General features: G+C 40.7%; 1 protein-coding gene across 1 annotated transcript; it reads left to right on the forward strand.

The window, feature by feature from the left end:
• Positions 1-3,635: 3,635 nt before the first annotated feature.
• LOC103364387 (elongation factor 2) lies at positions 3,636-11,598 on the forward strand. Its single transcript, XM_008291494.1, has 10 exons — positions 3,636-3,737; positions 5,558-5,772; positions 7,456-7,637; positions 8,291-8,502; positions 8,622-8,800; positions 9,838-9,943; positions 10,318-10,570; positions 10,697-10,892; positions 11,024-11,147; positions 11,317-11,598. The coding sequence occupies exons 1-10, from the start codon at positions 3,735-3,737 to the stop codon at positions 11,569-11,571; spliced, it is 1,725 nt and encodes a 574-aa protein (XP_008289716.1). The 5' UTR covers positions 3,636-3,734; the 3' UTR covers positions 11,572-11,598.
• Positions 11,599-11,660: the final 62 nt, after the last annotated feature.

Genomic DNA, 11,660 nt, shown 5'->3' on the forward strand with positions numbered 1-11,660 from the left:
AGTACCACATGAGACACATTCAATGCACTCAGATGATGTCTAATTCACTTATTGTGTGACTTCTAGCAGCAACTAGTTCCACTTGTTTTGAATTAGTCACTTGAAAGGTGTAAATACTTGTGCAATTGCTTATTTTACATTTTATACTTTTAATTAATTGACACTACTTTGTAGAAAATCTGTTTTCACTTTGACATGAAAGGGGCTTATTTTGTCACAAAATTCAGGGATTACTTCAGAATAGAATGGAATCTGATAATCCTGCCTCCAGTCGATCAATGTGTGTCATTTCATAAAATCCCTGCTGATCCAGCACTTATATAAGCTGGATTTGCTTTTTTGCTTGTATTTTATTTTGGAAGGTATTTATTTAAATGTGCATGACACATTTTAATTAATCTAAAAAGCCCTGAACTTTAATAGCTCATGTTCAAAACTTTCTGCACATTTGGAACATATAGCTGGGATTGGTATTCTGAAGAAAGAAGGCCATTGTGGCATCTATTAGTAAATGTTATAGTGCTTCCTTATATCCATTGCTTCTTTATGTTTTTATTAGGAGGACATGTATTTTTAAAAATGTATTTTAATATTGAAGGCACTTCAGATAAGATAAAAATGCATTGTATGAAATAATAATAAAACAAAATACATGAAAAATACATTTTTAAAAATAGTAACTCTGTGTTCAAACAAGTTTGCACTAGAGGTCATCCTATATTTTCAGCTCCTCATAAACTCACAGGAGAGCCTTTGCATGTTTGCCTCTCATTCATTTTAAAAACACTAAGATGATTGTCCACAAGGTCCATGTTTAGTTTGTTTCTCCCTTTGGGAGATTTTGGCAGGATAATGAGGTCATTCAGTATCAAGTCACTCTTAATGTCCTTCCTGTTAACGCAAACACAATATTTTCTGTTATGAGAGGAGCAAGTAGTAAGATTTTGGTTGACAGCCAGTCTGGCAGATCCTCACAGAATATGATATGTGATGTGTACATAGTGGAAGAAAAGTCGTTCAGCCGTTTCAATTTCAGAATCACAAAAACTGCTGTTGTTGTGGTCAACAATTAATCTGTATTAGAAGTTCATTGGATGGATATACCATTTGCAAAATTTTGAAATTACCTTTTTTGTCTGAGGTGTTAGAGGGAAAGTTAGTTTTCCATTTCTTGATGTGTTAATGTGAAAACTGTTGATTGTATTAGATATGAGTCATTCAATGAAACACCAATCAGTGCCTCCCAAGTGACACCCCTCAGAAAAGGTAGGTTTTGGTGTAACAGTGTCAGTATATGTAATGAAGCCATGCAGAACGTTTTACCTTAATACTAAGAATATTTTCCAAGGTACAGGCCCTTGCAGTAGTTTGACCTTTTTCATTCATAATATTTCTTCCAGCATTTCTGAGCCCTGATAACACATCTGAAGTATGTTGGGGGTTTTTTTTGTTGTTGTTGTTTTTTATTTAAATGCAACCGAAGTCATCTCACATCCACTCCAGGTGTCCTGATCTAAAGCAACAATCTACTTTTTGCTCCACAGACATTTCATTAGAACCAACTTGTACCATCAATACCATGGGAAAAAGCTTTACAAAGGATATTTTGGGTAAACTTTTAAGGGTCACATCACCATGTGGAATAGCTAGTTGGTCAAAAGAAGTTATGGCGAATTCAAGGTCTTGTTTACATTTCACATTTAGATACCACCTCCTAGCCATGATTTCCTCTGTGTCAAAACACTTGTGAATGCAGATTATGGCTGTGAAGTAAAGAAACAACAGTGGTGTTCGCATGTTTTATATAACAGTTTGGAGAGGGGAGGGCAGCAGCAGCTCTCTCCTGTCACTGTCTGTCAGCCCCTGTGGACAGGTTCTAGACGTGCGTACTTGGTAGTACGGACTTGGCAAGTACGAACCGGAAGTACAATTCCCGCTGCTACGTGATGACATCATAATCTGAGCTCATCTGCTTATGGTATGTGAATTTTAAAGAGCATTTACAAGACAACGAAACGTGACATAAATAACAGCCCTACCTCTTTTTTCGTTCTCATTTTGAAAAGAATTCATATATATATATGAATGTTTTGGAGGTGCTGATTTATTAATTTATTTTTTTGTCAGCTGTAGTTTATAACGCAGTCGAACTTTACTAGATAGATAGATAAATAGATGGACGGATGGATGTGTGTTTATAATATTTAGTCCAGCCTCAGTTATATCAGTGAATAGGCAAACACTTATCAGAAACAGATTACTTAAAAATAAAAAAAAATAAAAAACAAAACACCTCGCTGAGGTCAACAGTTAATGCAGGGCTGTTCTTCTAACTTCTAAAAATTCTTAATGATGATCATAATATCAAGGGGATCAGTAAAGTTCTGCCTAATGTAATCTATCTATTCTAATAATAATATTCATCGTCGTCGTCGTCATCGCCATCATCTTAAATGGAAATATTTTCAGGTGCACAGACATCACATTAATAAAAGTATCTCATCTGAGTAACGTATGACTTCAACAAGCACATAATATTTCGTGTCTATAATACAACGATAAGATAAGAGTTTTTCTGACAGATGTGCTCTTACACTGCTCGTCAAGCAATAAATAAATAAAAACAGGAATACTCCCATGCAGAGGCAGAGGGACGTCAAACAAATGAGATGTTAAATAGAGATTTCATGCTCGCTTCAACAATTCATAAGAGACAGATCATCTCAGAACACAGTTGAATATAAGAGTAAAAACACATAAATACACAATAAATATATACATGACATATACAATGATAGTCGGTATTTAAAAATCTGTAATAAGATATTTTATTGGCACGTAGCGTGTCTCGGATGGAAGCCCGGGTTTCATCAGCTGTCCCTTTCATTAAAATATTGTTTAAATGTGACTGTTAATGCAATATGATACCCATGAAAACAAATCTAACAGTGTTGTACGCTAGGGAAAAAGAACAAGCAAATATGTCAGTCAGATATAGTGACCGAGTACAACAATAAACAACATAAAGTTATGGAGCACTAACTTCGTTTTTATCACAGCAATTTGCCTGGGAAGGAAAATAATCGAGCCAAAGTTTGCGCGTTGGGACCCGAAACGACACCCACCAAAAATTTAACGGAGACGTCAGAGCCAAGTTTCACTAAAGGCAGGCCGAGATAAGGCTGCTCTCGGCGGGATACGATGAGCGCTCAGAGTGCGTGTGGGCTGTCCCACCGGGGCCTCACGTCTCTGAAAATGTCAAGAAAAACAATTTTGAAATTAAACAAAATACATTCTCGCCTCAAAAATCTTAAAACTAGACTTCGTGGAGGGGGGACGACAACTGTAGTTTTTTTGAAAATTATTTTTTGCAGTTTGCTCCTCGGAATGAGCGGCTGTTTAGCGCGAAATGCTTCATGGGATATGTTACTGTCTCAAGTGCGCTCGCGATACGCCCTCGCTGAAGTGGGCGGGGCAAGACTACATCCGGGTATGTGCTCTGCCCATTGCCAAGTTCTTCAGCTGCGACTGGTGACGTGACGCAGCAGCACAAGTACGCACTTGCAGCGGGACTAGTGCACTAGAGTAGCGGCACTCAGCGGTGTCGCACTTGAAGGCACTTCCGGGTTGGTTTCACATAACTGGGCCGGTGACGCTCCGTCCATCTTTTTTATTCGGTCTGTAGTCTACAGCAATAAACCGTCGCACACAAAGACCGACGACCTGCAGACAACATGGTGAGTGGATTTGTCGTTTCTGTATGCAGATTGTGGGTTTAATATATTTGCTGCGGCTGAGAGGCGAGCTGTCAGACGCTCCAACGAATAACCTTCATGTACAGATTCGGTCCAACAAGCCGCACTGGAGCCTGTCAGGTGTGCGAAATGGATGCCGACGGCTGCTGGTGTTATGTGATCACACGCCGGTTCTGTATGTAATCTGTGCCAACATGCGCAGCATCAGGCAGCTGATAAAAAAAAAATAACGGGGCTGTGGCCTTTAACTGTCTCTGTGCCTCTATGTGACGCTCATTGCAAATAATTTAAAATAAAATAAGGACTGCAGAAATATTCGGGCCAATACATGCTTTCCTCGTCCGTGCGCGCAGACCGATGCGGGTTTTGACGGTGGACTCGTGCAGCCTAGAATTTGCGGCCGCGCGGATTCTCCGCACTGCAAGCGCGGCGACTGCGCAGGTGCCAGGTGCCCAAAACAAACGGACAGAATCTAAGAGGAGATTCATTTTTTAAAAAAGGGAGTTGAGAGTCTAGAGTTTGGAGCAGCTTTACATTATTTCCATCGACGGAGCTTAGACGCACTTGTACAATTTGTTGTTGTACAATTCCCAGACATCCATGTGATATGTTGAATGACTGTGCGCGACACGCCTCAGGGACATGACGCGATACAACTCAATATAATAGCTGCTATATATTGTAAAACTGCAGTGTGTTTCTGTTCTTTCTGTTTTCGATATGAGGGGCAAAGCGACCGTCTGTATGAACAGGACCGCAGTCCGCTTTCGAAGTCCGCATTTGGTCTGCGCACACGTACGCAGAAAGTACGCATCGTACCCATATTATAAAGAGAAAGGGAACGTCCATGACATGTCTAATATTAACGTGGTGAATCCTGCTTGTACTCAATTATCGGTTGAGACACGACTAGAGGAGAGTGCGCCACTCTACTAAAGAAATATATAATTACACACAGGCCTGTAGCAAGACGTAACCGACGGAGCTCTGCGCTGCGTTTCATGACGGTGCCGGTGGATGACTGACTGCTATCACCATATAAGCTTTGGTTGCTTCAGTGAATCTCTGGATTTCGACTATTTAATATATATATATTAATTATTATTATGTAAGCTGGATACATTCAAGATACTAGAATTGTGCTTAGTAATCATTTTTTGCGCTCATTGTTATTTTAGAGTACATCTATGCACTTTCATATCAGGCCTAGTGAAGCCCACAGAGGCCTCCAGTGATGGTTGTCTATTTTCCTGTCACACTAAGACAGAAACACCCCTCCAAATGCTCCCACTGTGCTCTTACTGAACCGCCCTTCCTCATATATTATGTCCTAAATAATAAACTAAGTGGTCAGACTACGTATCTGTTATCTTAAGGGCAGATTGTAGAAGTCAAGGTGGTCTGTTAATCTTTTCATATTTGCTTATTTAATGTACATCTCCCCTTTAAACGAACATATTAGGAGTAGTTAAAGGTCTGAAATAAAGAGATTGGGTTTTCCTGGGATTGCGACACATTGTGGCTTGTCCCCACTCAGCTGCAGCAAACTGAAATGGTGACTCAGTAATTCCTGAGCTGGTTAGAATCCAGAAGGTAAAGTCTTCATGCGGAGCCCAGTCTCCCTCCTGCTAGATTCAGTTTCAAACATGTCTTTCTTTTTATAACTCTACTTGGAAAGGCTGTGGAGGTCTGGTAGTGGACAGAAATAGATGCATATGATGAATAAAATGAATGTGTGCTGGCTGTAAATGGATGAACGTGAACCTGCCTTAAACCCCCCTCCTCCTCAACCCTCCCGACAGGTGAACTTCACTGTGGATCAGATCCGTGCCATCATGGACAAAAAGTCCAACATAAGAAACATGTCTGTGATAGCACACGTGGATCATGGGAAGTCCACGCTGACTGATTCGCTGGTGTCCAAGGCGGGGATCATTGCATCCTCCCGTGCAGGAGAAACCCGCTTCACAGACACCCGCAAAGACGAGCAGGAGCGCTGCATCACCATCAAATCAACGTATGTGGTTCAGAGAAGTGCTTGTTGTGAGGCCTATTAAATGTCTGGAAATGTTGGTTTTCTATTTTGAGTATTTCTCTTTTCATTCTGTGGTGAAAAAAAAAATCAGCAAAGATCATATTCAGCATTTTCCCAATTATCAGTTTTGGTTTTTTTATTTACCAATTACCAATAAGATAAATGAAGTGCACTACTTTGGCCCTGATGCAGCCGGCCATCTTTTTCACTAGTCCTGCTGTGGTCTCTAGCAATGCCCCGCCCACAGCACTGTCTGGTTGGTTACACATCACAAGTAATCAACACTAAAAGCTACTGTTCACAGACAGGGACCGATGAGCTCATTTGCAGAACTGAGCAGCTCTGGTGCATTAGCAGAGCTGTGTTTCAAGGGTAAGGGAGCAGATGTCAGCGAAGTTGTAATAAATACTGCAATCCTACTCAAATGTGCCCAGTTTTCACTGAAAATGCCTGAATAATCCTTTGCTGATTCACGGGCAAAATGTTCAAGCTCCATCAGTCGATCTCGTAGTAAACAGGGGAGAGCATTCAAGTGTCACATAACACTTTGATGTCATCACTTCTATTTTTATTGTACGTGATCAGTTTTAACAATCCTCATTAATGAGGTAACATAATTATGAAGGGCAGGTTTCCTTGCTATCACACGCTGCGTAACAGTTAATGCTGATCCCTGTTGTTGAGTATTATTTATTAACAATTTGACCTCGGAATTCAGTTTATCTGCTTCATCAGGTCTGTGCGGGTGTAGTTTGAGATACAACCCCACGCCTGTCATCACAATGTAATCGAGATATTTCCTAATTGGTGCATAGAAATCTGCAAGAACTCCTTTAGAAATGAGCACTTTTCAAACAAGTGAGAGCAGCACCGACTTAAATCTATCGTTTGAAATGTGCATATAACAACACATCGTAGGGAGGCACTAATTTAAAAACAGGTTTTTGGGGCCTTTAGTTTCCAAATGCACCCATTGTGTTGTTTCAGTCAGTTGCAGCTAACATTAGTTATCTATCCTATGTTGTAAAAAAAACAAATAGCCACAGCAGTTAAATTACAAAATAAAATTGTTGTTATAATTAAATCCTTAATTGCCTCCATAATTTCTGGTTTGACAGTGTTATATTTAAGCCTTGTAGTAGTCATCATGTACACCAGTAACTAAAGCTGCTGTCTATGCTGTTTTTGCTGTCTTCTTACTTTAAAGATGCCAGAATGCATATTAGGCTAATTCATAGTCAGGCTATACTTTTGTTTGCAGATTGACCATTTAATTTGAAAAAAAAAACCAAAAACCAAAAAAAAACTAACAAGTTTACAAAAGAAGAATATGTGTTTAAGCTCCTTATTTTAGTGCCAGAATTGTGCTTTTCTTTAAATATTATTTAAAGATGTCTAAAGAAAACACTGCTTGCATTTTCAAAAATGTACACAGTATGTTTAGTCAGGTCCCTTTGTAGCAACTGACCTGGAAAGTCTCCACTCAGCAGGTCTGTCTCATCTCAATTAGAGAACGGTGTGACTCATCAGAGTCCAGTGTTTGGATGAGTTCGCTTAAACATGCTCACATGAATCATTAAGTTTAGGTTCTTTAGTTCATCCTTTGCAGTTGTTTTAAAAATGAAGTGGTTAACACAGTAAACACTTGTCTCTTTCTTTAAACAGGGCCATCTCCATGTATTATGAGCTTGAAGACAACGACTTGGCGTTCATCAAGCAGTGTAAAGACGGAAACGGCTTCCTCATCAACTTGATTGATTCTCCGGGTCACGTTGATTTCTCCTCTGAGGTCACTGCTGCCCTCAGAGTAACTGATGGAGCCCTGGTGGTGGTGGACTGTGTCTCAGGTAACTCCGTCATGTTCAACACTGGTAGTTTTCACATCTAGTACTTTAAGTAAAAGTGCTAATACCACACTGTAAAAATACTCTGCTACAAATGAAAGTCCTGCTTGAAAATCTTAATCATGTTAAAGTATGTAAGTAGAAAGAAAATGTACTTGAAGTAGTAACAGTAACAGTACTTAGTGCAAAAAATGTTAAATATTATATCACAAGATTATTATCACCTGTGCGTTAATGTAAAAGCAGAATCTTACTGTTGTTTGAGGCGGAGCTAATTTTGAATTATATGTATCGGATTGCAAATAATGATTGTCTGTATTATTGAAATTAGTGAGAGATAGCACGCCAATGCTCTAAACAATTAGCAAAATAGTTGCAGGATTTTCTGATAATTGATAATTTGATTAGTTGAGTAATCATTTTGGCTGTACTCATATAAACCTTTGGATGGTCTGATCATGTTTTATCATTTTGTCATGCTTTATGGCAAAATTTTTAATTTGTAAAGAAACTTAAGCTGTCAAATGAATGTAGTGAAGTAAAAAGTGCAATATTTCCCTCTGTGAAGTTGTAGAAATAAATGTACTCGATTACCTTATGTCACTGTTGCCTTCTCTGGCTTTTCACCTGCGGCTCACCTGTTTGTTCCCTCACAGGTGTGTGTGTGCAGACCGAGACTGTGCTGCGGCAGGCCATCGCTGAGCGCATCAAGCCGGTTCTGATGATGAACAAGATGGACCGGGCTCTGCTTGAGCTGCAGCTTGAGACAGATGAGCTTTACCAAACCTTCCAGCGTATCGTGGAGAACGTCAACGTCATTATCTCCACCTATGGAGAAGATGAGGGGGGACCCATGGGGAATATCATGGCAAGTCACACGCACAATCCCCACAAACACACACTTGTGCACGAATATCACTCCTAAAAGTCACAGTAGGTTTAATATTGTTTGTTTTTATCTATAAATGCTGCAATTTCACACTGCAGATTGATCCTGTTGTTGGTACAGTTGGGTTTGGCTCTGGCCTCCACGGCTGGGCTTTCACCTTGAAGCAGTTTGCTGAGATGTATGTGGCCAAGTTCGCTGCTAAAGGAGAAACTCAGATGGCACCAGCAGAGAGGTGTAAGAAGGTGGAGGACATGATGAAGAAACTATGGGGAGACAGGTGCATATACATTAAGTTATCCATGTATTTGATATAAAAGAGTATGTTAACACCAGGCTGAAAAGCTGCAACTGGTTACAGTTACTAATGTGATGCATCAGTGATGCGGGGCACGGTGGGAAGAATATGTCCAATCCCAATGTTCACACTCACAGGCTGACAGACTTTGAGGCCTTTATGAAGTATGGCTTTTTTTTTTTTTTTTATCAGACTTTGCCTGTTCATACCATTAAACATGGAGTTAACAGGGAAAGCCCAGAGGCAAAAAAAAAAGGTAAACAAACAAGCATGGAAGGAACAACATGATAGTATAAACTCGATGGTGATCTATAGCCACAACTGTGTAGTTGATAGTAGGATTGTGAATTCCATTAATTCCATATGTGTTCCATTAGGTGCCTCGGCCGGTAAAGATACTCGACAATATAACATAAAAAGTCCCAAACCAACAATAGTACAAAACAGCTTGTCAAGGTAATGTGATAGGTATGTCGCAAAGTTGCTTTCCCATTTTTATTTATATCATTTCAAGAATTCTATCAAGAATCTGTAGAGACCACTCCACCGTCTGTGCAGTGGCTATGTTTCAAGGGTAGCAGTGTGCTTGCACTGAATGCATACTGTAGATACGACCTGCCCCTCTCCAAAAAGACTCCAGCAAACAAACAACTGTGCATGCATACAGTCCACAGCTGATCTTGTGAGTGTCTGCAAGGGAGTGTAATCAATGCTTTGAGGTGTAAATTGGGATTGGGCCGTACTTTTTTGCACCTGTAACCACACCCAACAGCTGTGCACAAAGCCCCTAAAGTATGTATCTGCATCGGTGCAGTGAGGAGTTACACCACTAGATGTCAGAAGAACAAGCTTTTCAGCCGCTGTGACACTGCTCTTTTAAATGTGTTGCACATGTACATGTGGTGTAAGTGATCTTAATAGAAAGTAGTAACATACTGATTTAATTCAATAAGAAACATGTCAACATTTTGATGCTTGAATAACACAATGTTCTGCAATCATTTCTATGTTTCTTTCAGATACTTTGATCCAAAAGCTGGCAAATTCAGTAAGACAGCCACTAATGCTGACGGTCAGAAATTACCTCGAACCTTTTGCCAGCTTGTTTTGGATCCCATATTTAAGGTAACTAAAAATACTGTACAATAAATCTACAGCATAAAGTTCATATGATGAACAGAATAGTGTGGATTTTCCATATGTGTCCATATTGGGAAATAGTGACTCTAAGCCGTGATATTTCAGACCTTTATGCCTTTTATATATCCAAAAAAGATGCCTTGGAGGACATCAACTGGATAAAACCTGGAACTGTTAAGATGATTAGACTAAAAGCAGCACATATACTGACTGCAGCAATATTGACTAGTACTATTTAATATCTCTGCAAACTAAAAACCTGTGTCATATATCATATTAACAGGACCTCTTAAATAGGATTTTTAAAAAATGACTTGGCTTGATGCCTTATATTTGCCCTTTTCTAACTTCCCTCCCAGGTGTTTGATGCCATCATGGGTTTCAAAAAGGAAGAGACAGCCAAACTAATTGAAAAGCTGGACATCAAACTGGACTCAGAAGACAAAGAGAAGGAGGGAAAGCCCCTGCTAAAGGCTGTGATGCGTCGCTGGCTACCTGCCGGAGAGGCCCTGCTCCAAATGATCACCATTCACCTTCCCTCCCCTGTCACTGCACAGAAATACCGCTGTGAGCTGCTGTATGAAGGGCCGGGAGATGATGAGGCTGCAATGGGTCAGTAGAAGACTTGAGAAGCACATATCATTCAATGAGGAGTATTTTAATTGGCTTTTTAAAAGTCCTTGGGGTTTATTTTGGCTGTCCTAGACCCCGAGCTTACTGTCTAAACTCTCTTCTCAGGTATTAAGAACTGTGACTCCAAGGCTCCTCTGATGATGTATATTTCCAAGATGGTCCCAACCAGCGACAAGGGTCGTTTCTACGCCTTCGGCCGCGTGTTTTCTGGCTGCGTGTCCACAGGCCTGAAGGTGCGCATCATGGGGCCAAACTTCAGCCCTGGCAAGAAGGAAGATCTCTACATCAAACCCATCCAGAGGTGAGCATGTTCATGTACAAACTGTACAGAGGTTCTAGATGGTAGGAGATCAAAGAAAAGGAGTTCTCTTCTCCCCCTTGTCTTGTTTTCATGTATTTGTTGCCAACTTCTTTATCACCATCTCCGTCCAGGACTATTCTGATGATGGGCCGGTATGTGGAGCCCATCGAAGACGTTCCATGTGGTAACATAGTGGGTCTCGTTGGAGTCGACCAGTTCCTGGTTAAGACAGGAACCATCACCACCTTTGAACACGTAACGTATTACTTTTCTTTTCTCGTCTATGGACGTAGAGCGTGCTGTAGTTTAAATACTGCCATACCACTAAGTCAGTCATTAGCCATTAACGCTGAGTGATTGTTCGCTGTTGGTTTCTTGTTACAACAACACGAAAGGTCTTTTAGCTGAGCAACTCTGTGTGCAGGCCCACAACATGAGGGTGATGAAGTTCAGTGTGAGCCCTGTGGTCAGAGTTGCTGTGGAGGCCAAGAATCCTGCTGACCTGCCCAAGCTGGTGGAGGGCCTGAAGCGCCTGGCCAAGTCAGACCCCATGGTACAGTGCATCATTGAAGAGTCCGGGGAGCATATCATCGCCGGGGCAGGAGAGCTACACCTGGAGATCTGCCTGAAGGACCTGGAGGAGGACCATGCCTGCATTCCACTGAAGGTGAGCCACTGAGGACAGAGGAAGAGGTACTGGCTGGGTGCAGGACAAGCTGCAAAGCTAAATTTTAAAAAAAAAATAGAAAGGAGAATTTATTTACATGC

Source organism: Stegastes partitus, unplaced genomic scaffold, assembly GCF_000690725.1.
Source record: "Stegastes partitus isolate 25-593 unplaced genomic scaffold, Stegastes_partitus-1.0.2 Scaffold745, whole genome shotgun sequence".
NCBI classification, from domain to species: Eukaryota; Metazoa; Chordata; class Actinopteri; family Pomacentridae; genus Stegastes; species Stegastes partitus.